Genomic DNA, 27,721 nt, shown 5'->3' with positions numbered 1-27,721 from the left:
GAATGAATGAGAGAGTGCACAAATATGCCACAGCCTGCATGGATCCCTCCAGTAACCCTGAGTAGGTAATGAAACCAAAATGTGTGCTCTCTGAATGCTACAGTATGAATCTACATTCCTCTCTTTTTTGTTGCATGGAAAGCTCTGGATCAAAAGTACAAAAAATTCCACCTTCCCATGTAGAATATCGGGGCTGGTTTGGTTTGGCAGGATTTTTTTGTAGTGGGGGAAGGGCCCAAGGAGTGGCTCTATAAGAAGCTGAGAAGCTCCCCCTGCTCCAAACCCGGCCAAGGAGCCATTAGAGGGACAATAGATGCCCCTCTGCAATGAACATATGAAAGAGCTGAGGTAAGAGCTGAGGAGAGCCAGCACTTAAAGAAGAGCTGTGCCTGAGGAGGAGAGTGGTGCTGGTGGTTGGTGAGGAAGAAGGGGAAGAAGGTGCCCAAGCAGAAGTTTCCCTGCAACCCATGGTGAGATGGCAGCTGTGCCCCTGCACTCGTGGAGGAACGTGGTGGAACATTCCCTGAAGGCGCCCGGAGGGGTGAACTTGGATTTGCTGCCAGTGGCTTGGATTATGTATCTGTGTAAGACCCTGGGGCCAGGGGAGGTGGCTGTTCCCGAAGCAGCCCCTGACTCTGTGGGAAGCCCAGGCTGGAGCAGCTCCGGACCTCGTGGGAAGGACTCATGAAGGAGAGGTTGGTGGAGGACTCTCTGCCATGGGAGGGACCCTGTGGGGAAGCAGGGCAGGACTGTAAGGAATCCTTCCTGAGGAGGAAGGAGCAGCAGGAACCACCAGCCTGTGAAGTGACTCTAAACCCCATCCCCTGTCCCCCTGTGCCGCTGGGGGGAAGGAAGGAGAGAAACCAGTAACAAAGGGATTTGGGCCCGGGAAGAAGGGAGGGGTGGGGTAACATATGCAAGCCCTGCTCTGTGTGTGTCTGTGTCCTGGGTGTGTGTGATTAATGTGAAATTAAATTACTATTTTTCCCCAAGTTGTGTCTGTTTTGCCCGGGACCTTAATTGGTGAAGAACCCTCCTTGTCCTTTGTCTTGACCCATGAGCTTCTAGTTGGGCTTTGTACTCCTCATCCCACAGTGTGTGTGTGCGTGTGGGAAGTCAAGTGAGCAGCCATGGGGCTGTTTCTTTGTTGTTGTGTTAGGCCCAAGCCACGACAAGATCTTAATCCATATGCTTTCACCCTTCACGCAGGAGATCAGCTTTATCTCTGCATTTGTGTTTGATGAAACAGCCTGATCTGGCAGTGTAACAGAGCACTTGTCAGGTTCAGGTTCTCCATCGCAGCTGCTGGGTCTCACTCCCAGGTCAGCCATGTGCACCTGTTCCAATGGGAGGGGTGCCTTGCACGTCCTTGTCCCTTACCTCCAGGGGCACTGGGATTTTTCAGTCCCCTAGGCTGTGACCTGCCTATCAGTGTGACGGGTGGTCAGACACTTCCAGAGGGCTTCTTCTGAATTTGCATTCCCTGTTTGAAGTATGAACTCTGAGCTCTGTGTTGAGCTTTTTTTTTGGTGTTTTGTTTGTTTGGTTTTGTTTTGTTTTGTTTGTTTAAAGGCAATATATGGAGAAGGAATAAAGCAGTGGATCCAGTTCAGAAAAAGTAGAGGACAAGCAGAATATTGACCATAAGCAGATATTTTAGAAAACTGGTTTTTTTTAACATTCACATACAGTTTTTTCTCAAAATCTACCAACTACCATAGCAATTCTGACTTACTAGTTTTTCCTTTTGTACTCCTCATTAGGGCCATATTATTGGAAAAAACTTGCTCTTTACAACTTGCTACTGCATAAAAGAAACTGCTCACATAAAGTAAACTAACATTTGGAAAGGACTGCTGCTTAATGTTGTTGAAATAACTTAAGAGTCCTCTGAAGGCATTTTTCTTTTACCTCTTTCATTTTCATTTCTGTCTGCTTATGTCGTTGTTCTTTTCTGTCTGTGGCAAATCTTTCTGCTATTACATATTTGAGCAAAACCTAGAAAAAGGAAGATATTTCTGAGTTATATTAGAGTTATCTATTTATTTATTTATTTACTCATTCAACACTTTCTGTACTCCAAGAAGAGGTGTTCCATACTACACTAGAAAACCTGATATCTTCACAAGGCCTGTTAGTTGGTTGGCATGACCTAAGCAAAGATAATACCTGGAGTTAGTCTCCAAAATACATATTAAGCAGGAACTAATGAAAAAAGGATTTCTGTTCCTAATGTGTGCATTTAATAATTTTTTTTCCAGATAATGAAAACCATTTAACAGGATGCTGAGCTGAGTGGAACACTGGTTTGCTTTGTAATAGCAGTGTGTAGCCTTACGGTTCTGTTTTCAAACTCCTCTTTACATAAAGTTTGCTAACCTTAAACATTTATCACTGTGTTTTCTCTTAGGATTAATCTTCTCCTTTGTCTCCTATTCCTGGATCAGTAAGTCTTTTTCTCTTACAGGGATACAAGTATGTCATCCAAGAAGGAGAGTGTTGCGGGCGATGCCAGAAGACTGCCTGTGAGGAGCAGCTGTTCTGGTCTCGGGGTGATGCAGATCCTCGTTTGCATGAGGTGAGCTGGCAGTGCCCTGAAATTATGTTGTGTTCCAAGGAAGGCGGTGAAGAAGATAGAAGTTATTTCTTCTATATATCAAGCAGTACTGCAGAACAATGTTTTCTGGGGCATGTGGCTCACTCTCTTGGTTCTAACAAGCAAACCTTCCCTGCCCTTTTTGGATGGTAAGAAAGCAATATTTTTCTGTAAAGTTAGTAATTTCACAAATGGTAGCTCAAAAGAGTGTTAATGGGAATGATGCTTCTCTGCTTGTATGCTATTTGTTTAAATTATCCCTTTGCTTAAATTATTATTATTACTTTGTATTCCTCTATGAATAGCAGGCAGATGGGGTACTGTATTGCTTGAACTTCACAGTCCTATTCAAATAGGATATCCTGTTTTGTACACACTAAATTATCAGAAAATAAATGAAAGAAGCAATCATTATTCTCTGGTTGCCAAAAGATGATTGCTGTATTCTGATCAGACTGCAGTGGTGCAGGCCACTCTTGTGTTCTGTTCAGAAGAACAGTTAGCAGTGTGCCCCTTCCCTTAGCATTCGATGACCCCAATGGGAAGTGAGTGCACACAACAGCCATTTAAAAAGGGCTGCATATACTCTACCACTCTGGAAAGCTACATGGATATTTGTTTCTTTTTTTTTTTTGCCTACTGTTCAGTTAGTTCTGTCCCTAACCCAACCACCCATGCCAAGCCTTTGCCTGCTTCACTAACATTACATTGCTTAATCCTATGCAGAGCTTTGAATTCAACAAAGGCAGGAAGAGTAAGTAAGGTTTTTTTAAATAAGATTCCTTCTCCCCATCTTTTATTCTCTAAGTGTTGCTCTTTTAAATGCATCTTCATTTTAATCTGCATCTCACATTTATATATCTAATATTAAACTTTTTAACTACCTCTTTTACAAAGGCAGTCTGCTGTTGCCTTTTAAAAAATGCTAAGGTATCATTTTGCAGACTGCCTCTTCCCTGATTTTGCCAAGGGCATTTCTTAATGTGGATCAGTATTATTCTCTGCTTCGTAAAACAAGCCTTCAGAAGGCCTATTTTAATGTCTCTCTGTGTTTTACTGATTTCTGTTGTCCTAATGGAGTTGTCCTAATGGATCCTTATACTACTCTGCTGTCTCTTTCTTGCTGTGTCCTCTTTCAACATTTTTTGCAATTAAAAAAGACATAAGCATTTAACACATGAGAGAAAAGTATTCCATAACTTTCTGAAGAAAAATGCTTAAATTTATTGGACCTGGGGATCTGAATTTCACTGTTCTTGAAGTGAATTCAAAGAGTGTTAACAATGGAGGCATACAGCTTCTAAGCAGTGATCATTTCCTCCCAGTGCTGAACAGTGAGCAGCATCTTCTTTCTTGTGGTAGTGTCTCTTCCCATTGCAGCACTTGAAGTTCCCTTCTTGTCTGACCAATGGGTGATTACAATCAGTAGGACTGATTATAATCTTTTTACAATTTCCCATCAGGTTGGCACAGAGTGGCGATCACCCTTCAACCGCTGCATTATCAATGAGTGTGTTCGGGTGAACAATGAGGTTTTTGTGCAGCAAAAGAACCTTTCTTGCTCCCAAATGGATGTACCTGACTGTCCAGAGGGAACAGAACTACGTTGTGACCAAGAAATAGACTGCTGTCCTTCCTGCAGATGTGGTAAGGTTTTGTGCATGACAAACGGAATCACTAGGGAATGAATCATCTCGTGTGTTGATCCCTACTTTGAAGCTGTCTTGTATAATTTAGATATTGAGTACAATAGCACCTGCTGCCGTTACTTTCTCTTTCCAATTGATGTTCACTCTCTCCTCATGAACTCCTACTGTTGAAGCTGTTTTGCATTAGTTCAGAGAAACATACCAGGCTGTTTCTACAGCTCTAACCTGCATAGTTAAGCATTCAAAAGAGCTCTTGAGATGCTTTTGGCCTAGGAAGGTTCAAATCTTTCCACAGTGCCTGCTATGAACAGGCAGTTGACATGCAGCCATGTTGTCATCTGCATGTCTATATGAGCATTGCAGCTGTAGCCCTCTCCTAGCATAGTCTTGGGTCAAAATTGGCCAAACTGTCTGGGAAGACTCCCAGTCATGTTTAGTTGACAAGTCTATATACAACCACAGGGTGAGGAGTAGGAGTAGGAGAGGAAATAAGCACTGTAACTTGCAGAAAACCTGATTGCATCATCTGAGAGTGTGAGACTTGAACTGGCAGGGAAAATTTGTATTGTGCTCTGTACTTGTTAAGTATCAGCTCAACACGAGACATCTGGAAGTGGAATTCAGGATAACCCTGACAAATTGCTACCTTTCAATGTATAATGTAAGAAGGCTCAATTATGCCTCTTTGCAGTGAAACTTGATCTAGATGTCCTCCACTGGAAATCTATTAAGTCAAAAAAGCATACCTGTTGTTTATTAAACCTTGGTAATGTCATTATAAGGGTAATGCTAAGTGGAATATTATCTTCCTTTTCAGTGCCCGTGAACGGCTGTCCTTTGAATGGCACTGTTATTGCGGTAAGACATGACTCCTTTTATTGGCTGTGATGGTAAGACACTTAGCTGTATGAATAAGCTTTTGAAGAACACAAATTTGCTAGAGTACCCATAAGCATACAGAGCAGCTTTGTTCAGGCAGAATCTCTGCACGTGAAGCTTGGAATAAAAGCAGTGACAAGGGGCTCAGCACATGTATGTCCGGCTCATAACCCTGCCACAGTCTTTCTATATTACAACAAGTATCTCTGCAAAATGGGAACAGTACTATTTCCTTATCCTGAAAGGATGCTTGAGAAAAGTGCTTAGAAATGGTGGTAATCTGCATTGTGTAAGGGCTTTCAGGCTACCAAACACAGGAAACTGCAAAGGATAAACTCAAAAATTATCCTTGCCCGCTTCAGGGAAGCAAAAACTTTCTGCATTCTACCTAGAAGATAAAGCAGATTAAAAAAAAAAAAGAGGATGGAGACTCTTGCTCCACCTGTGTGGAGGAACTTCCTTGGCTATTAACAGGAACAGGAAAGCTGAGGTTCCTCACTGTTTGACCTCTGTCCCCTTTCAAGATTCCTGCTGATCTGCCCTCAGAGGAAATTTTTTCTGAACTGCATATTTAATGTATAGATTAAGACATGTTTAACCCAGTCCATGACAGCAGGAATGATGGGAGTTAAGCATCTGATCTCATTTATGTTGAATTTATCTTTGGAAAGCTCTGACAATTGTCCATTGTTTCCCTAAATCCATATTCTGGCAGCACCACTGGTGTCAGAGAGCTCTAAATATTCTCATCATCCCCCAGGGAAACAGGTCGTCTTTAGTCATTTAACCTAACTTTTAACCTACGTATTCCTGCATTGCAAATGTATGTGTGTCTTTTTCATTTGTTGAAAAAGTAAATTTACCAAAATATCTTTGTATTTTTAAAGTATGGCAGACAAAATATATCTCAATCTGTTTCTTCTGGTTCTGATTTTTTTTCAGAGTTAATATACATAAGTTTATCAGTTTGTGAGAGTTAAAGCCCTATCATCAAGATCCATCATTCAGTGTGGGGATTACTTCCCTGTAGAATTAAATCCAAGAAAGAAAAGTGGTTGTGATGTTTTATAAAGACCATACTTGTAGAGAATGTCATGGAGGATAGTAATGATTACCTCCTGCCACCTTCTGTTATTTAGGATATGCATGTGGTTCAAAAAGAAGGTGTCTTTCCAGTTGCATGTTGTTCTTTCATGAACAATTCAATTTTTTCTTTTCCAACAAAATGTTTTCCTGATCTGTCAAGTAAGGTCTTTGTTCTATTTTCAAATGTTTCAAATATTTTAAAATACTTTAAGATGAAGCATAGGCAAATTTCTAAACAAAATTGTTAAAGACAAAATGAGGAACATCTGTATTTTGAAGACTTAAAATATTTCAGCTTCTACAGTTATCCCAGTTTGTGATGAATTCATGAAATGTTTCAGCTGACACAAAACTATATTTTGATTAATTCTTATTTGCTCTCTGGTTAGATATAAAAGCTGTCTTTAAATAATTTTTTTTGTCTTTAAATATTTTCTTTTAGTGTAGCTTTTAAAATGTGTTATTGTTCTTTCTGACAATTGGTTATTTTAGCAAACACTGCCTGTACAAGATTTTTAGGGTGTAGGTAGGCCTCAGCTGTTAACATTACTTCTGTGCTCTTGCTGCCATGAATGTCAAGCACTACTGAAATTAGAATTCAGCAATGCAGTTACCAAAATATTTTATCAGATGGAAATTGTAGTTGAGATATAATCTTGGAAAATATCTTAACAAAGTGGCCATTTTGATTAAAAGAAAAGAAAATAAAATTAGAGTTTAAATTTGTATTTTTCTTAAATTATTTAACTTATCTTTTAAATTAAACTAGCTTAATTTTCTGAGGTAGTGCAAAGTAATTATCTATATATCCAAAAGCTTTTAAGCAGCTGGTATTGCTAAAGCTTTTTCTTACACTATTATCTACTATTCCAGAGTTCTGGACAGGAAGGAAGTTATGGTGTCCTTAGAAGTTTAGACTTCCTGGATTTCAAAACCTTTATTCTGGGTCCTTTAAGAATAGGTTTCAAGTTTCATTTTATACCAAGAGAAAACTTTGCTCCATTAACTCATTCCCTGAATAGTTCCACGTTTTGACTCTTTTACTGCAGTTCTGTTAACTGTGTCCTTAATCCCTTTGCATTTTTGTCTTGTATCTGGTTACCTATATTATATTCCAGTAATTTGGTGTATTGCATTCACTCTGCTGTCCTTAACAATGCTGTGGGCTTTAACTGCAGACTTCCAAGCAGATGGCTGTACTTACCAAGAGGATTATCTATGTCACTCATCTGCTTTCCCAGACTTTTACTGAGTGCCATTTTTGAAGCAGATCTGAATAGACTTGGGCTTTTATGTAGGCTATTTTGGTTGCCCTGGCTAACACTGGGTTAGTGGATGTTTCTATTTGATTCTAAGTTAGCCAAGAGAACATGATAGGTATATTGTATAAAGGGAAAAAGATGTATCAGTTAATTATTACATTTGATTCTGTCATACTAAGCTATGTTTGTTCACAGAAAGCCATTGTTAAATCCTTTTGCATGCTGATCCTTACAAACATGAAATATTTAAAGTTAGAACTATTAGAAGATCCAGTGAGGATATAAATTGTAATATCTGTTGTGGCTTTTATAGATCTTTTTTCATGATGTGAAAGCCTAGAGCTACTGAGGCAGTCTGCAGTGAACATTTACTTCTGGAGGTCTAGAATTAAGTATGACTACAGCAGTAAGCAGAACGAAACAAAACATATTTTGAAACAGGTCAACATGATGAGGACATCTCCCAGATGTGCAGAGCTTTCCTGTGTACATGCACATGTGTGTGTTGAGCTACTGACCAACAATACTACTGTCAGTGGACTGACTGCCCATGTGAGGCCAAGTTCTAGTCCGTACTAAAGCTATCACTGTGGTGTCTGAATGCTTTCCAATATTGAGAGTAAACAAGAAGTCTGCAGTTTCATATGACATTTGCTATCCACCACTCCCCCATAGGAAAATACCATGAGTGTGTCTTCATGCCTTCATCCATTGAGGTTTTTTAACCCTCTGGATGAATGACCTGATATTCATCATAAAAAGTTAAACCAAGAAAGCTAAAGAGTCCCGATTTGAGGTCTCAAGATGAATTGTTGAAAGGTAGGGGTCTCCCTACTAGTATTACAGCCTCCATCATGTTGTTTGTGGAGGATCTTTTTTCCATACCTCCACAAAACAAGAAAAGAGTCATTGCTATTGCACATGCTTTGCAGAAAACCACTTAGGTGGTAATCAGAACATCAGGCTAAGTGTTGGGTTCCTACATGTGGGTCATAATAACCCCATGGAATGTTACAGGCTCAGGGGAGAGTGGCTGGAAAGCTGCCTATCAGAGAAAGAACCTGGAGGTGTTGATTGACAGCTAACTGACTGTGAGCCAGCAGTGTGCCCAGGTGGCCAAGAAGGCCAGTGGCATCCTGCAGGACTAGGGAAGTGATTTTCCCCTGGCATTGGTGAGGCCTCTCCTCGAGTCCTGTGTTCAGTATTGGGCCCCTCAGTGCAAGGACATTGAGGAGCTGGAGCAAGTCCAGAGAAGGACAACCAAGCTGGTGATGGAACTGGAGAACAAGTCTTATGAGGAACATCTGAGGGAATTGTGGATGTTTAGTCTGGTGAAAAGGAGGCTGAGGGGAGACCTAATCCACAACTACCTGAAAGGAGGTTGTAGCAAAGTGGGTGTTGGTCTCTTCTCCCCAGTAAGAAGTGATACAACACAAGGAAACAGCCTCAAGTTCCATCAGGGGAGGTTTAGATGGAATATTAGGAAAAATGTCTTCACCAAAAGGGTTCTCAAGCACTGGAACAGACTTCTTAGGGAAATGGTGGAGTCACCATCCCTGGAAGTGTTACAAAGATGTGTAGATGTGGTGTTGCGGGAGCTGGTTTAGTAGAGGACTTGGCAGTGCTAGGTTAATCATCGGATTTGGTGATCTTAAAGGTCTTTTCCAACCAGAATGATTCCATGATTTGTCCTTCAGTGCATATATTGGAGTATTGGCTCTGAGCTACTCATAAACACATTACCTTTACAATTGAAAGCTCTGGACAGCTTCTTGGTCTTGCTCCTTTTGTTCCATGAGTGTTAACTAGTGTGGAACAAGAAAAAAAAACAACTAATTTAAGGATATGCATAGTATGTAGCGTGGGAAATTCCCATTCCAAATGAAGTAAACAGTGACATTCCATTGACTGTTGAAGTACAATTCAAAGCTTTTATGAGCTAGTACTGTTCAGTGTCTGTCTACCTTATTTATTAGGTTTTGGAAGTTCCTTTTGAAAATCTTGTATAAACTCCTCCCGTTTTGTCCCTTCAGCCACAGGGGTTTGTTACTTTGGTGTTGAAATGAAAGGCTGTGCACTTGAGGGGGAGAAAAACTTTGTCCTTCCTTTCAGTGTTAGGATCCAATTACTAACTCCACATCCTTTTGTTTCCCAGTTAACAGTATGGCAGGTTTGCTCTACACTTTAAATGCTAATTTTGCTTGCTTTGAAAATGTGATGAGATCCAGCAAACAAGGTGCTGGGAAAGAGCTCGGAATTTGAATTGTGTGCTACCTCAGCCACTGATTTGCTTGTAACTATGGACAAATTCAGTTCTTCACCCAGGAATTTGGTTTATGATTTTGGTTTTCTTTCTTCTTTCTCAATTTTAAACTTCTAGGCCTCGAGAGATTCTAAGCAGTATTATTACAAGAACAAAACCAAGTAGTTCTGTCCATGATCTGTAGGTTGTGTTGGCTCAAGAATAAGAACTTGTTGGCAAGATCACTACACTTGGGAAGAATGAACTGGTGGCAGCCTCCTAACACATAGGATAGTTCATGTCAAAATTTTCCTTACCACTTTCAAGGGCTCCTTTCTTGCTTGCTAGCTTTGCAAGCAATAAAGTAAAAAAATGCCAATTCCATTTTGCAGAATAAGGAGCTCTAAAGGGCTTGCTTGAATAATAATAGCCTCATGCTATGCTGCTTGTTATGGAATTACAAATGCCAAAATGTTGGTCTCTGGAAAGTGGGGTCATGGGTTTTCTGTTTTCTCTCGCAAAGAATTGCAATGCAAGATTTATTGAAAGAGGTTTAACCTAGATATAATTGTTCTTTTATTTGAGTTTTGGTGAAGATACAGTCCCTGACTTACAAACTTGTTCTAATGTTTCAGCCATGGAGACGCTTGATGGTGGATCAGTGTACAACATGTGTCTGCACCTTCCAGTCAACGTCTTCTCGGAGATACACTCTGACATGTACAAAATTAAGCTGTGAACCATGTCCAATAGTAAGTGCAAGTGTTCTGGATGTTCTGGTTAAGAATGTGGCTAACAAGAACGTCACATTCTTCACTTTATACACCAGTTTATGTTCTGTACAACTCTGGTACCTGTTGTCTGTCTTCAAGTTTTTCTGGGAAATTATGGCCCTGTGTTCTTCTTTCCCTGAATTAAATTAAATATACCAAATGTAATCTAAATCCACAGTGTAGGAAAGGTAACTTTTCAGGCCCACAGGCACATTTTGTTGTGTATTTTAGACTATATACCCTTAGGGCAAAATAAGGTTTGGCAAATCATTTGCAACAGGAACTGCTGTGTCTGCTTTCCTACAGTATTATCTGTATCTCCAGGGACTGTCAGCTGAGCCACATCTCCATGCTTCGGGGCTTTCCTGTGACTAGTCCAAATTTTCTAATAGCTGGGCTCAATATTATTTCTGCCTGGTTCCTAGCCATGCCTGAGCTGATTTGAGGTTGCTGTCCCCATCATCTCCACTGGCCTTTTTCAGGTTTTTGCTGCTGCTTTGCTGCCATCATCTGCAAGGAATGAGCTTGGCTGGGAAAGCCAAAGGCAAATAGCTCCCATTTTTACTGCACTGGCTAGCAGTCTGACCAAAGTGGCTGACTATATCTGCTCAATCATTTCATTTTCTCTCTTAGCACCAGTATCTCATACAGGAGACCTAAGCAAGTTGCAGAGGCTGGCTTAATCTCCTCCTGTGAAGAGCACAGACCAGCAGCTCAGTTTCACAGAAAAAGGCTTCCTCTTTTTTGGACAATGCTCAATGGACACAACCAAATGCAGGACCTATGCAAGCAGTGGCTGTTGAACCAAAAAGCCACATTTCTAACATGATAACATGGGATTCCCAGCTGATGTGTAGGGGAGGCATACATTGATAGGGTCCCTGCAAAACGGGGGGATAAGAGCTTGGGATGAGTTCAGTTTTCAGTCCCTAAGTAAAACTAGGAAGGACAACACAGTAAGTCAAGTTTCTGTGGTTTCATCTGTACTAATAAACCAAATAGATGAAGACTGCAGGCTCAAATTATATCATGCATCCCCTTGAAGAATTGTCAGCAGTGTCCCAGTTGCCCTGTCCTGGTTAGAGCAGTAAACTTCCAAATAATACCTGGACACAAGTCAGTGGTTAGGACAACCCAAGGCCAGCCTGTTTTGTGGGGAGAATGCAGTTTAGACATACGCATTCCACTTGTCCACAAGGGCAGAAAACTGTCCTTGATCCCCTTTATTTGCTGGTATAGATGCAGCCTGTGACAAAAAGGAGAAGCTGGAATACTTTGTGTGGTTCTGGGCCCTAGTATCACCTCTCCTGTAAGGTGTGATTATAGACACAGGCATCTGAAATGAAAATAAAAGGCCAAGCTCAGTGCTGAGCACCTTCCTCCCTTCTCCAAAATGTAACCTGGCAGATCAATGAAAAAGACCCAAATAAACTAGATTGAGTCTGTGGCCAGAAACCTGTGTGCATATGTATGCTCCTACACAAAAATACTCAAACCTCAGTCCCTGCTTTTCAATGCAAGAAGCCAGCTGTAGAAATTAAAGGTAGAGGAATCAATAAAATACATGGTAAAAAAATGGGGAAACATTTCTCTCCTGCTGCTTCACCACCCACACAATTCCCAAACAGCTCTTTTCCCTACCTGACCCAAAAGTACAAACTAAACAAAAAAACCCAAAGAAAGGGCAATTTCCAGTTGGGCTTATTAAGCTCTGTGACCCTGTGTTTAGGAGCTGTTCAGCTACTCAAGAAAGGTTGCCTGTCTAGGTGTATGTATCCTGTTGTAGCCATTTTAAAATCAATCTGTGAAGCCTGAGGGGAAAAAAATTCAAATATGATACAGAATGTGGTCATTCCCCTAAGGCCAATGGGATTCACACACAAACTTGGGATCTTTCCTGTCTCACAGTCATTGAGTCCATGGTATTCCCAGATTAAAAGCAATTCCTTCATAATGGGTAAAATAATGGTTTAATGGTTTAAGAGTATCTACTCTCTTAGGAGCACCTGCCTTCTCCTGGATGCTGAAGCTGTGAAAATGTGTGCACTTGAAGGTACTTGAAGTGCAGCCAACTGCAGTGTGTTCTGCTCATCAGGGTCATTTTTTTGGATCATTTTCCGATCTACTTTAGGTGCTTACAGTTTTGCTAGTAGAGCAACTAACTAGTAGAGCAACAACATAATTAGCAAAGAACAACATTTCCTTCCAATTATTTAATAGTAAACCTCCACCCTCAAATTATTTTTCTATAAAAAACAATTCAGTAACACACATGCCTTCACTCAACCAGAAGTGTTTGTTGCCTTAAAAATGTCCAGCTCATCATAAGCAGCTGTTGGTTATGTGCAGCAGCTGGAGACATTACTGTGGGACACTTCATGAGTGTTAATTCAGTTACTCCCTCTCCCTCTTCCTCTCCCTCTTCCTCTCCCTCCCCCCTCCTCCTCTTCTCCCCCCCCTCCCCCCTTCTCCCCCTCTCTCTCCCCCTCTCTCCCTCTTTCCTCCCTTCCTCTTTCCTTTCCATTATCCACTCTATACCTTTATTCCTCTTCATCTAGTGCTTCTTTTTCTCCCATGCTCTTTTTCCTGCCACTGTTTTTTCCTTCCTGTGCCATTTGTGGTGGTCTATTATTTCCCTCTTTCTTTCTTTCTTTCTTTCTTTCTTTCTTTCTTTCTTTCTTTCTTTCTTTCTCTCTTTCTCTCTTTCTCTCTTTCTCTCTTTCTCTCTTTCTCTCTTTCTCTCTTTCTCTCTTTCTCTCTTTCTCTCTTTCTCTCTCTCTCTCTCTTTCTCTCTTTCTCTCTTTCTCTCTTTCTCTCTTTCTCTCTTTCTCTCTCTCTCTCTTTCCTCTCTCTCGTTCTTTCTTTCCTCTCTCTCGTTCTCTCTCTCTCTCCTTTTTCCCAAGTTTCACATTCTCTACATTAGCTCTACAAAGAAACTCTTCCACACCACAAATGCAAACTGTATTTCTCAAAACCTTGTAATAAGTTTCTTACCCTCTGCTAGTGCCATCTATATTTTTAGTGGACCTGATCTTGCAATGGTTACAGTCAAAGAATATTGGATGTAGTGGACACAGGAGGCTTTGTACATGAAATTAAACTTCTCTCTGTATTGTATAATAGATCAATAAGAAGATTGATTCCAGCCTTTATAAAACAAGAAACAAAAGTGTGTAAATAATAACATTAAGCTAGTCTAGTCTTACTATCTAAACAAGCATTTTTCTGCCTATCACTTTTTCCACTGATTATTTTTTTTTTAAAAAAACAAACACTCTACAAATAAGTGTAGGGAGCATGCTTAAACCAAAATAAACTGAGAAAAATGTCCTTTGCCTTCTAGAATTACAGAAGGCAGGAAATCCCTGGCTCTTGCTGTGGAAAATGTGTACCAACTTCATGTGGCATCAGGCTGAGAGATGGAAGGCTTAAATACCTTCAGGTAGGTTTTAAACACTCTTTTATTGATGAGTGAATGTCAATGTAGCACAGACTTCTGGTGAACCCAAGGAAAGTGCATGTTTTTATTCCCTTTGGGTTAGGCAGCTAATAGTGTATCTCAGAATGTTTTCTCAAGGAAGTTCTTTTTGTTAAAACCCATCAGCTCGTCACAAGAAATATCATATAACCTTTTTTTTTTTATTCCATTCCTAAGCTAAATTTTAGGTGGTGCAAGTATGGGAAGTGCAATGAAGCTGATGAAGGGTCTAGAGCACAAGTTTTATGAGGAGCAGCTGAGGGAACTGGAGATGTTTGGTCTGGAGGAAAGGAGGCTGAGGGGAGACCTAATCCACAACTACCTGAAAGGAGGTTGTAGCGAAGTGGGTGTTGGTCTCTTGTCCCAAGTAATAAGTGATGGAATGAGAGGAAATGGCCTCCAGTTGTGCCAGGGATATAGATTAGATACTGGGAGAAATGTCTTCACTGAAAGGCTTGTCAGGCACTGGAACAGGCTGCCCAGGGAAGTGGTGGAGTCACCATCCCTGCAGGTATTTAAAAGACATTTAGATCTGGTGCTTGGGGACATGGTTTAGTGGTGGACTTGGCAGTGTTAGGTTAATGGTTGGACTTGATAATCTTAAAGGTATTTTCAAACACAAGTTGTTCTACGTGGGGGTGTGGTTTTATGGTTGTTGTGGGGTTGTTGGTTTGGTTTTGGTTTTGTTGTGGTTTTTTTCAAAGAAACTCCCAGCTTATCCAGAAGTTAAATATTTTTATACATGTCTCCTGGTCTCCCAGGTTTCTCACTTAGATGAGTTTCTCTTTTAAGTTAATTGAAATTTCTTCCCTGTTACAAGCTGAAAAAGGTCACGTTTTTGCAGTCTTGACTGACTGTAATCAAATGGCTATGGAAGTATATAGAAGATGTTGATAAACGATTTTGTTTAGTAAATATTTTCATGCTTTATAAACTTCACCCCCATAGAACATTAACTGAAATATCAGTAAAGGAATAGTTGTGTTGTATAGTGTCCTGAAAACTTTCTTTCCCTTGTATTTTCTTTGTAAAGCTAACAGCCCTTAAATCTTTACAGCCAAATGAATCACTTCAGGATGGGTGTGATAGTCATTCCTGTAAAGTAAGTGAGAAAGGGGAGTTCATCTGGGAAAGGAGAATCACTAGCTGTCCTCCATTTGATTCCAGAAGATGTTTGGCTGAAGGAGTAAGTAGAGAAATGGGTCCTGTTTCCAGGTTTCCTAATACACTGTCGTGTTTATGGTTCTGTATGTAGGTACATTACATGTATTAGGGTGAGAAACCCCAGCCCTTTCCCTTGGCTAAACTGAGTTTGAGCTTTCTTTGAAATTCAGATAAATATAAGTTTTTCTTTATTTAAAATAGATGCTGGTTTTAGCTAGGATTATACTGCAGGGGAGATACTGAGCTTGCAGTAATTCTGTTCCATATGAGGCAGCAAGTACTATAAATGGTAGTTCTAACAATGTTCTGTTTGGTAGGCAGAGAAAAACTGTGGATGATTACACAAACTGCTTAAACAGTCCTATCAGCCCCTTTTTAAAATCTGAATATGCATATGAAATGCAAAGACATTTTTTTCCCCACCTTTGTATGAGGTTAGGGAAAGGAATGTTTTTATTGGGCATGACAGTAAGTAGGAAACTTTTAAGAAAGCTCACACCCAAACCTCTCTCAACATACACATCAAGCAAGTGGAGGATTTGATATGTGTAATGCAGAAAGCAAAGCTCTTACAGCACATTTCTAACTTTGTGGAATCACTGTACACTCCACAGTTTTGTTACACAAAAAAATATTTAGAAAAATGCTGGATTATGCTACAGGCTTTGGATTATTCTATATTCTAAAGGTTTTCATTGAAAATCAATGAAGAGTCATTTACTGTTTTACCAGAACTTCTCAAACTGCACTTATTCTCCCCCGATCAAAAAAAATAAGGTATTTAATCTATAAAATTTGAGGTTTTCATCTAGTTACAGATGGAAAGTTTAGGGATTTTTTTATTAAAAACCCTCCAACTTCATGTGTTTAGTGCAACAATGGCATTGCTCTGCAGTAGAAATATTTAGCTGTTTTTCTTTCATTATGGGTTTTCATTAGTTTTCCATCATACATATATTTCTGACAATTATTTTCTGCATAGTAGTAATGAAACAAGAAGGGCTGTTGAAACTTCTTTGACAGATGTGATATTTTATGATTATTTGCCTGTACATTTTCAGCTGTTTTGGAAGGAGCATTTTCATCTGTATTGCCAAAAAAAAAATCAAAAGGGACTGTTTTAGCTTCCTTTCTTGAACAGATATAACACCTGAATACTATTACTTTTATCATTCTGGTTCCCAAAAATTTAGGTGTATTCTATGTCTTTACCTTAGAAAGCTCCCAAGCTGAAAACTGTGTTTTCAGGTGTTGAACTTGCAATAGACTAAATTGTTTCCAATCTGCTATCAACAAGTACAGTCACAAGTTAAAAACCTTGACATAGATAAGGAAATTATTACTGATGTAGATTTATATTTTTGTACAATATAGATATACAAATTTCTTGCCTAAGACCCTCTTCTAAACATTCCTTTGTATTCTTCAAGCAGAACAAATGTGCATTACTTGTGCCAAAACAGAGTTTTTCTCTTCTTACTGTTTTAGGGCAGAACTGCAAAAATTGGCAATACTTGCTGTGAAACATGTAAGTAAATAAGCCAAAAGTCTTGTATGGAAATTGTAGAGTGTAAGCTACTGGGCAAGGAGCTACATTTTGCATGTTATGCAGTTTAATTCCACCCTCTGATTGGGATACTGCTGTCATGTTTTGTACACTAAAACACGTTTTGACAGTATTCTCAAGTACTTAGAAAGAAATAGATGTTCTCCACATTTTATGAAGATGTTAATTGGGAATGTTTTATTGTATTGCTCTTGTAAAGGTAACAGGAACAGGTTGATGAGTCACATAAACTGAAACTGAATATGTGAGGTAACCACTTCCTGAACAATCAATCAACTTAAAATGAAATTAGCTAAAAAAAAAAAACCTGGTGGTGTTAATGTTATTTCCACTACTTTTCTATACTGTCATAACAACAACAAAAAAATTGTTGGAGAAATGCTTGTAAAATGTCCATTCCTATTGAACAGCCTTACTGCATCTTAAATTCAGCAGTTGAGGAGTCAGTACTGCAATGCTTCGTTTCATGCATCGTTGTGTAGATAATCCAAATATCAGTCAGGCTGTGAGTGTAGGAAGGGTTTGCTTACATGAAGAAGAATTGCAGGCTTGGGTTCTCATTTCTAAGATGAATCTCCGTTTCTTTTGTGAACAATCTCTCAGTTTTCTCATTTGTAAATAAAAAATCATACCACGGCTCATTTAAAATAAAAAAATGTAACTAAGTATCTATATTCTCTTTTAAGGACAGAATATCAACATGTGGCCTGCGTTCCGTTACGTCCTCTGTTTTCTTTTTTTCCCCTCTATGCATGTGCTAATAAATAAAAGATGGCCAGTGGAGCAGCCCAATCACCACACTGGCACAGTAACTGCTATAATAATACCCCTGATGAAGGATGTCAACTCCTAGAGAGTTTGCAGCCAATGCCTGTCTGTGTAATCACTGGGTTCCGGCCTGAGAAATAGAAGTCAGAAAGCTATTGAGACAGACTGTCATCAAATGGCTCAAACAAGTAATTTAGTTAAGAGACCTTTAATTTACCTGGCTTCAAGAAAGGAATACTGAAAGTTATTTATTAACGAGAGCAGATTGTAAGATTTAAAAGACAGGGTGGTGGGCAGGCTTTACTAATAGAGAATGTGGATCAGTGCAATTGAGGACAGGAGAAACCCAGTTCTGAATAAGCACAGCTCAATAGATGTATATTAATTAACAGTTACAGTGATTTAAAAGTGGTACGTCCTTGCAGAAACCAAAGCAAGGTAATCTAAATGAAATACTGCGTGTCTACAAACACCTGTATTGTAGGGTGGCACAGTTTCCAAAGAAAGGTAAATGCAAGTAGCAAAGTAACTTGAGAACAAGTTGGTAAGTCAGGATCAAAAAGATGATGAAGCTGTGTTGGATTTGATGACAATGATTTTGTTTGGCTTTTCAGTTGTGTGGCCACAGTTGTGTCTGCCTTCCAGGTGGAGAAGTTTTATAAAATGAAGTGCTGAAATCAATAAAAGATAACTGGCAATTCCGACCCTGAAGCCAGAAAGACTTTTTCAAGCTTTATTTATTATTTTTTTTTAAAATGAAGTTTAAAGCCTTAGCAATTTGGTACTAACATTCCCATGGAAAAGGCATTAAAAACTTTGCTGCTAGGAAGACGGATATGTTTCTCTTCATGTATCTAATTGTGCAGTTGGCAAGCTGAAATCCTTCATCTCTCTGTGTAGTCTGGAAAAAATAGTCTATACACAGGCACAGCACTATATTAACACTACAGTTTGCAATGCATAAAATATCCACCTAAAAAAGCCTTAGCACCTTCACAAGGCTTTAGATGTGGACCAAAACAGAGAGCTGCTCCCACTAACTTATCTTGAAGGGCATCATCCCAAGACAGTGGGATGTCTCTGCTATGACAGCCCTAGGAATAGCCAGGTCAGGGTGCTTTGTTTCTCTGATTAGGTTATTTGGGTTCTCATCTGTGTCATCTTTTTCCTGTGCACCTGCTTGCCTGATGTACCATTGAACTATCTTTAAAAGGAGAGTTATCTAACACAGAAGCCAAGAGGTAAAAGGCAGATGTTAGGTGGCAAGGTGATTTTAGAACAAAGCAGTAAATTGAAAATAAATATGAGGGAAACCCTTTTCTTCAGTGGAATTTTAGGGCTGTATGTTATAGTCATATATCTCTACATTAATTACTCTAAGGAGACACACTTAATTCTCTTGCTAGGGGTGTTACCAGTAATGACATCTCACTAACAGTAATTTCAATAATAAGGGGAAGGGAGTTAAAACAATTGTTAGCAGTGTCAAAACACTTTTATTTTTTTTATTTTTTTAAACTTGGTAGGTGTGGAAGTGGAATGTCGACCAGTAAGTACCCGAATGCAGTATACAAATATCAATGGATGTGTGGCTGAAAAGGAAGTGCCTATTTCTCATTGTGAGGTAAATAAGAAAAGCAACCCACCTGCTCCAAGAACTGCTCTTGTTGCCCCCTTTCTCTCTTCCACAAGAGAAACCCTTGCTTCTGCTATAGCTTCACTTCAGTAAGTGGTGCATCAGTTTCTCTCCTTCTCTTTGATTCACTCAGAGTCTAAGCCTCATTGGTACTTATTTCCTGATCCTGACTTTCTCTATTGAAGCCAGCATGAAAAAAGGCACATACACTAAAACATAAAGGCTTTGTTCACACCATTCTCCTTTGCTTCTTTCTTCAGGCTCTGAAGTTGATTTATGAATGTAAATAGTTATTTAGATGCATGATACTTTTACAGACGTTTAAACTTGTGCACTATTATTTGACTTCAGTGCTCTACAAGCTCTATGATTCCTCCATTAGTCTGCACACTAAGCTGTGGTGTTCTGCATGTCTTGTGCATTTCTTCCATAATCAGATTAAAAGTTTAATTTCCTGCCCATCACTGCTTACAACTTCCAGAGCAACTTCCATTTGAAAGAGAAGTATGGCTTCCCTTCTGCTTGGTCTCATCTTTCTGAGATGAGGAACCAAATATGAAACTATTTTCCCAGACTGTGCTTTAGCAGGACAACTACTCAATCTGAGATAACCATATTTCATACAAGGATTGTATACAACCCTGTGCACAATCCAAAAGGTTGGCATAAAAGGTTGGCAGTCAAGAAGATGGCTTGACAATCCCCTTTAGTTAAGGCAGTAGGCAAAGTGTGTCTTTATCTTTCTCCTGGATCCTGGAAAAAGAATGGGAACAGAGAGGAGAACTGTTAGGAGCATATATGCCATGGCTTTTCACATAGCTACCTGGTGAAGGGCCTTCAGTTGCTACACGTGTCTTCATAAGAGTGGAAGCTTTAAGAACAACAAAACCACTTACCTTTCTTTAAAAAAAATAAAATAATTCTTTATCTCTTGTCCTGTTTGCAAAGTCAGTGGTAATCTTTAGCTATAAAGTCATATGTATTGAAGTTTCCTCTGTAAAAGTACAGATTATATTTTTTAATCTGGCCATATATTGAGTAAACTAAATACTCCTGCTATAGCTGGTATTGAGTACAGATTTTCTGAAGTCCTCCCTGATAATGCTGTGCATTAGTTTGTGTGTGTGTGAATCTAAGAAATAGAGTGCAGAGCCAGAATTTGATGTGGGGCCATTTGTTTTTACATCATAAAAGCATATAACTACAGGCATTAACATCACTATCTAAGTTAGTGAAGTGGGCAGACAAGTAGAACAAGGATAAACAGCAACCAGCAATGGGTGTGTGGCTTGTAACATTTGGGCTAAAGCACTCTCATGATCTCATACAACTGAGACGACAACCATATATGTTCAGTAGCCAACACAGTAGCCCTGGACAACACCAAATGATATAGTAAATTAAAAGCTTTGTGTGTGTGTGTGTGTGTGTGTGTGTGTGTGTGTGTGAGACAGTTCCTTCCCCTCTCCTATGTGTATACACATGAGACATTACTCTCTGAGCAGCACCCCACACTTTGGGATCAGATGCCTCTTTCTGAGCTTGTGCTTTACAGCAGAGCATCGAACTTCGAGCAAATTCATCCACGGATGTTTTGAAGGAAAGAACCTGGATTCTGATTGCACTGTTCAAACTTAGATATCTCTTTTTGTCCATTCAGGGTAAGTGCAGAAGCAATACCAGATACTCCGTTCAGACAGAGAAATGGGAAGACCTGTGCAGCTGCTGTACAGCCACTCAAACCACCCTGGTCGCGATCCCTCTCCGGTGTGCCAATGGGACGCTGGTGCAGCACTACATCCCCTCTGCCTCCCAGTGTGAATGCTACTCTCGCAAGTGTACAGGCTGAGTATTTCCAAGAAGCTCTGTTGTTTAATCTCCAGTTTTATGATGAAGGAACTTTACAGTTCAAGCCTCATATTCTTTCTATAGACCATTTTATCCAATAGATTCCCAACTTACTAATTCTCTCAACATAGCAAACAATAAAACCTACTAGCACAACAGCGTGTTTTCTGATTATTCTTGGGGTGGTTTACAGAAGAGATACTGCAGATTGTATTATGCCTGTTCATCTTTGTCATGGAAAGTAACCCACATTATTAAAAAAAAGCAAAAAAAAAGCACACCCAAAGCACACTTAACAGAAAAAGTTACTTCTACTTAAAAAATATATCCTAAAGCATTTAGCATTGTCTTCAGAGACCTCTCATTTGTATTCCCTGCTTCAGATACTAATGACACACTGTGGACTTACAGGTTTTTTGTCTTCTCCAGTCAGGGAGTACAGTAATTATGGCATAAGACTTCATAGTAAGAAGATTATGTGCTCGGTACACAAGCAATACTGTTTGTGGCTCAGACAACCAAATGCACTTCTGCATTGCACATACATGTTCCTGCTGAAGCTGAATGCAAAGAAATTGTGCTGAGGACAGGCTGTGTAACTTCTGCACATCCTCAATACTTGGAATGGGGCTGAGGGACAGCTCTTACCTATTTGCTTCAGCACTTCCACAGACCACTTTGAAGAGAAAGCTCATCAATAATCTTCCTGTTTCCAGATATCAGAACTTTATCTGTTGCATTAGCAACCAAAGTTAGAGTTCTTTCAAATGCAAAATTGTCAGTGGCATGTTTGATTTAGTTACTGTTGCCAGTGATAAATTTAATAGGATATAAATTCCACTTCATCTGGTCAGGCCATGAAAGACCATGAAAGATTTTCTAGAGGGCTGTTGATCCTGTTGGAATCTAGTACCAGCACAGTAGTAATTGCTCAAAAATATGGGAGAGGGAAAACTTCACTCTATTTGTATTTTTGAAAGACAACAAATATTTAAGCTTCTCATTGAATTTAGATAGCTTTTTTCATAATATATAAAAATCAGATATAGGAGGTGTATTAATAATAAAAAAAGCAACCCCAAATACTCCATATATCTGTGATGGAATCTCTAACTCTTAGGAATAGTTAATGGGTGTAAAAAAAAATAAATCATAGTTTCTCCAGCTCTAGCAGAAATGTTCTCAAACTAGTGAACAGCATTTACAGAAGTCCTGAAGTGTAAGAGTGCTCCTGAGAAGCTTAGCAGAAGAGGTCTGGAAATCAGGTTATTGTGCAGTTTTTAGGTTGACATCCATAGAAATGGAAGACACTTCAGAGGACATTGTCACCACTGACCCTGGGTCACAGGGAGGAAGGTTTTGAAATGAAGAGCTGTTGCTTCTCATATGAATGCCAATGCCACGTGATTAAATGGGTCAAAGCACCTTCCCATCTGCGTGAATGGCTCCTTTTCAGAGCAAAACAACTCTCCCTCTGTGCTTTCAACTCAGAGTGTATGCTCAGCAAGTTCACTGATGATACCAAACTGGGAGGGGTGGCTGACACTCCAGAGGGCTGTGCTGCCATCCAGCGTGACCTGGACAGGCTGGAGAGCTGGGCAGTGAAGAACTTTATGAGGTTCAACAAGGGGAACTGTAGGGTCCTGAACCTGAGGAGGAAGAACATCATGCACCAATACAGGTTAAGGGTGGACCTGCTGGAAAGCAGTTCTGAGGAGAAGGATCTGGGAGTCATGGTAGATAGTCAATTATCCACGAGCCAGCAGTGTGCCCTTGCTGCCAAGAAGGCCAGTGGAATCCTGGGGTGCATGAGGAAGAGCGTGGCCAGTGGGTCGAGAGATGTCATTCTCCCCCTCTACTCTGCCTGGCGAGGCCACAGCTGGAATACTGCATCCAGTCCTGGGCTCCCCGGTTCATGAGAGACAGGGAACTATTAGAGAGAGTCCAGAGGAGGGTGACAAAGATGACTGGGGGACTGGAGCATCTCTCTTATGAGGAAAGGCTGAGAGAGCTGGGACTCTCTAGCCTGGAGAAGAGAAGGCTGAGGAGAGACCTTATTAATGCGTCTAAGTATCTACAGGGTGGGTGCAAGGAGGATGGAGCCAGACTCTTTTCAGTAGTTCCCAGGGACAGGACAAGGAGCAGTGGGCACAAGCTGGAACACAGGAAGTTTCATTTAAAGATGAGGAAAAACTTCTTTACGGTGAGGGTGACAGAGCCCTGGAACAGGCTGCCCAGGGAGGTTGTGGAGGCCCCTTCTCTGGAGATATTCAAAACCCCCTGGATGCAGCCCTGGGTAATGTGCTCCCCGTGATCCTGCTTTAGCAGGGGAGTTGGACTAGATGATCTCTAGAGGTCCCTTCCACCTCTGCAAACTCCGTGATTCTGTGATTACTTTTTGAGAGGAACCAGGCAGATCCCTGCTTCTTTTTTTTTGCCATTCAGCACATACTGATTCAACACATACTGAATTGCAGGCCTTTTTCTCCCTTATTATTCGTTTGAGACACCCCCAATTGATAGATGGTACTGGAAGTGCAGGCCTTCTGGGATCTCTGTTTCTTTTGCTGTGGGACCAAAATCACTCCAGGAAGAGAAAACGTTTAAATTGGCACCGGCTCCACTTTCTGCAGTAGACCTCTGTCACTAGGCTTCCTTCCTCCTCACCCTAGTTCCTTCTTGAAGCTAGGGTGGACCATTAAGCTCCCTGACAGATGGATTTGGGTCACCCAGGTACTGAAATGCGCAGCAGCTCAACTGAAGCTACAGGTAAGCAGTTCCTGAACAGCCTGCAGCATCAGAGAGGACCAGAGAAAAGGAGTGGATGGGGGTAAAAGGCAATGTCTTCCTCTTCCCCTTACCGTCTCTGGACTGCCCCTTTGTTTCCAACAGTGCCCTCATCCAGACTGATCTTTTTTATCTCATGAAAGCTGACAGTATTGCAGCCTAAGGTTTCATGTCTGAAGACAGGTCTTCTAATCAGATAATTGTGTAAATCAGACACCAGGTTAACAGCATGGAGAGGACACACAGGAGCATTCACAGGGGCAGAGACAGAGCCACAATTACCTGAAACTTGTGAAAGGCAGACATGCATAGCTACTAGTTACCTCCAGCAACAAACTGAATGGACAGATTTGTCCAAAGAGGCAAGCAATCCTCTTTCACCACTTCTACCTCAATTAACAAGAAAAAAATTGAGAATCTAAGTGTCTCAAGAGAGAAACAGACTCAAATAAAGATATTGGCTTTCAGACTAGAGCAATCAGTATTTTTTCCTAAGGAGCTCCAGATCAGTTATTGGAAAACTGCTTGATTATGTGGTCAAACTCACAGCAGAGGTAGCTCAGTGTTACTGGATAAACAGATCTGTACTAAGACTTTACACCAGTTCAAGAATATGTCCCATATTATTTGGCTTTTCTTTATTTTCCTTGGTTGCAATTTTGCTTTCAGGCATCCATGCCAGTGTATAGTCTAAAGTGGGTGCACAACAGAGCCCATGAGAACTTACTGGAATTTTCTTACAGAATGGAGTTCTGTGGACTTCTGTATGGTCTATAGGTTATTATTCAGGCTTGGCTAGTACCTTTATATTCCAAGCAAAGATAAGGCCCTATTGTGCTCAAGGCCAGAAGGAGCTTCTTCCTTGAAAAACCTGTCAGAGAAACTGACAAGTGGGAAAGAGCAAGAGGAAAAGAATTTGGTAAAACCTCTGTTGACAGACTGAGAAGGTACATAAATGTTTGGCCTTGACCTGCTGGCATGAGAATAACATTTTTTCAGGCAGCCTGCCCCAAAGGAGCTGTTCGTTTTTTCAAAGGCTCTAGTGGTGCCAGCAAGGCAATGGGCTTGGACTTCCTCCATGCAGGTTATGATTGCTTTTCACACAGCCATTTCATTTACTGTAACTGCTGTTTTCAGAAGCACTCTTTCCTGATAGAAGAACATAATCAAGCCTATCATCAAGTACCTGCTTAGTAGAGAGCTGTGTTCTCTAATAGCAGTGTGCCACGGAGTCAGTGCTGCTCCACTGATATTCACCAGCAGAATCCAGGCTTTGAGGAGCATTGTTTTTCAACTTGTACATATTACTTGTGAGTCGTGATGGTTTTGAGCTACCTTAGTCTTTGCCTTTCCACCAGTGATTCTGAACACATCCCACCACTTCAGAAGACTGTCTGGATCACTGAGCACGCTACAGGATAGATTTACAGGAATGTTACATGGATTTGGGGAGGAGCCTTATATAACTTCATTATTAAAAGCATCTAATCTCTCTGCTAACTTCTTCAGACTTGCAAGCACCACTCCTTGACAGCGAGTGAAACACAATCTGGTATATTGATATTATTTGTTGCAGGTCTGCATTATCAACTAACACCATACCCAGGTACCTCAGGAAACACAGTGATGCCAAGGTATGATTTTCTCCATTGAAAATATCTTTCAGAATAGACTACAGACCCATTTCCCCTGTAACTAGCTTGATATTGCTTCCTATCATATTGCCTCCTGTGTATATTATTTATTACCTGAGCTAACTGTACTACCTGTAATGGACCCATCCTTATGGCTTATAGGGGCTAGTAATTTGAACCCTTACAGGTCAAGCTTTATGTCCACAGGAATCCCTGGCTCTAAGGCTTAGTTGGTGCAGCATATAATGTGGATATACAATAGCAAAATTTTCAGCAAGTTTTCATTCCCCTATCCCACAGGTAAGTGTACACAAAGAAGTAGGTTTGCTTTCTATCCAGGGAACAGAATAATTCATTATCAAATGAGGCAAAAAGCAGTTCAACAATTGCTTCTCTTGCAGTATTGTCTGATCCCACTGCGTTTACAAAAAGTTACCAGGGGATTTATGTCATTGCACAATAATTGCTCTCTACCAAGTAAGCATGATCTACACTGAAATCTGTGCAACTATGAACTTCTGAGCACAGTGGTGAAGTAAAGAGCAATTAATTTTGTTTAAAAGCATGGGGTGGTTATGCAAGAAAACCTCAAAACGTGTCTACATGGGCTAGTGTGCAAACAAAAGCCTGTATGAAGTAACAATCCCCCTTGCTACAGAGCTGATATACAGCAACTAAGAAATTATTATTTTTTTAATATTAAAAAAATAATAAATTATACACTTTAATAGCCTTTAGATTAGTCAGTACAGAAGTTATGACATCCAGGTTGTTCATTGTTTTGTAACTAAAGGCAGTTTCTAAATGAAGTTTTGAGATTAACATAAGATACTAGCAGAGCAAGGAGAACACTATTTGATACCTCCTGATGCATTACTTAGAAATTAGGAAATGCTATTCCAAAGCAGGGACTAAGAAGAGTGAGGCAATATAACTTTTCCTATCTGAAGACATTATTCCGTGTGAATAGGAAAGCATTTAAAAAGTATTCTGTAATATTTAATGTACTCATCTTCCCTGTATGCACAAAGAAAGACACTAATAATTACTTTTCCCCTTTTGTCTAGGGTAAATTGTAGAGCAGAAAAGTTTGACTGACCTATATAAAACTGCTCAAGATGGAGTCAGGGGTCCTAACCCTTCTCTGTTTTAAGTAAATCAGCAATATAACATTAGTGTAGGGTACATATAAAACTCCTGGTGAGGTTGTTTCATTAAAAGGGCAACTACCTAGTGACAATTTGTCCAGAGCTGAATGCAGCGTGTATATTTCTTAGTCTTGCTGGGAGAACTTTACAGTCCCAGCCCAAGTTCTGGGACATCATAGCCACACTGCTCCCTGTACAAACTCAGTGTCTTTGATAGCTTAGCCACAGTGCATCAGTACATTGTGATACAGACACCTGCTGTTCTTGCTGGCTACGATACAGCGTGTGATCCTAACTCACAAGCTAGTATAAATACTGTAGTTTATTCAGTCTCTGAATAAATCCACTTCCCTCTCTCACATTCTAGAAACTGCTGTAGCATCGTAAATAGGCTAAAAAAGAGGGAAAAGGTTTGAACTCCGAAGAATTGCACCTCCCTCCAATTATCATTAGGAAAGAGAAGTCCTTTTGCAGATGGTATTAGTCATCAACAACTTTTCTTCCCAATATATTACTTAAACTGTAAGGTTGAAGCAGGATCCATCACCTGTTCTGATTAGACAGTTGATTACAAGATAATCCCCTGAATATTTCATGCAGGAATGACAGTGCTGCATCCAGGCAGCATGGTAATTTGAGTAGTTGAGATAGAGCCTTATAAAAAGGCACTTAGCTCCTACCTGGAAGCACTGTAAAGTTTTGCAGATATAAAGTAACTCCTCCCCACAGATACCACCTCTAAGATAGTCTAATCCTTGAATAATGTTTTTATGGACAGAGCTGGCTCTGTTGTAGGGCCCTGGTTTTGCATTAGCTTTTTTGCTTCCTCTTCTCCACTCCCTCTCCATTGCCTTCTGGGAGAATAAAATATGCCCGTGGTTACGTTGCTTGTTGAAGCATTATGGAGCATGAAGTCAAGATGCTGAAGCTCCAGCAGACAACTGCCCAAACCTCCCAGGTCACAGAAGTTTTGTCTTCTTCCCTCTCTTTCCTCCGTGACAGTGATCACCAAAACAGAAGGTCTCGCTAATTAGCTCCAGTTTGTGGTTTGCTTAAAGCAGGATCAAGCCAGGATGGAAACAGCTGCTAGTGCTGCTCACTGCTTAAGCCAGTGCAGAAGCTGCTTGTGCACGGGATCAGTGTAGCCACATCCTATTAGCACTGACGCAACTTCCAGCCAAACCTCCAGGCAACATGGAAACAT

The 27,721-nt window shown here is 40.3% G+C and overlaps 1 protein-coding gene across 1 annotated transcript in view; it reads left to right on the top strand.

Annotated features, from left to right (window-relative positions):
- VWF (von Willebrand factor) overlaps positions 1–21,104 on the top strand; it is a 134,022-nt gene extending 112,918 nt beyond the window's left edge. The window contains exons 44-52 of the mRNA XM_051624057.1: positions 2,468–2,578; positions 4,060–4,243; positions 5,063–5,103; positions 10,350–10,466; positions 13,831–13,929; positions 15,023–15,151; positions 16,618–16,657; positions 18,991–19,088; positions 20,761–21,104. Coding sequence (XP_051480017.1) covers positions 2,468–2,578; positions 4,060–4,243; positions 5,063–5,103; positions 10,350–10,466; positions 13,831–13,929; positions 15,023–15,151; positions 16,618–16,657; positions 18,991–19,088; positions 20,761–20,949 — 1,008 coding nt within the window. The 3' untranslated portion in view covers positions 20,950–21,104. The remainder of the gene's footprint in view (positions 1–2,467; positions 2,579–4,059; positions 4,244–5,062; positions 5,104–10,349; positions 10,467–13,830; positions 13,930–15,022; positions 15,152–16,617; positions 16,658–18,990; positions 19,089–20,760) is intronic.
- The last annotated feature ends 6,617 nt before the right edge of the window (positions 21,105–27,721 follow it).

Source organism: Apus apus, chromosome 1 (assembly GCF_020740795.1).
Source record: "Apus apus isolate bApuApu2 chromosome 1, bApuApu2.pri.cur, whole genome shotgun sequence".
NCBI classification, from domain to species: Eukaryota; Metazoa; Chordata; class Aves; order Apodiformes; family Apodidae; genus Apus; species Apus apus.
Note: the sequence above shows the minus strand (reverse complement) of the source record. Positions and strands in the feature narration are given on the sequence as shown.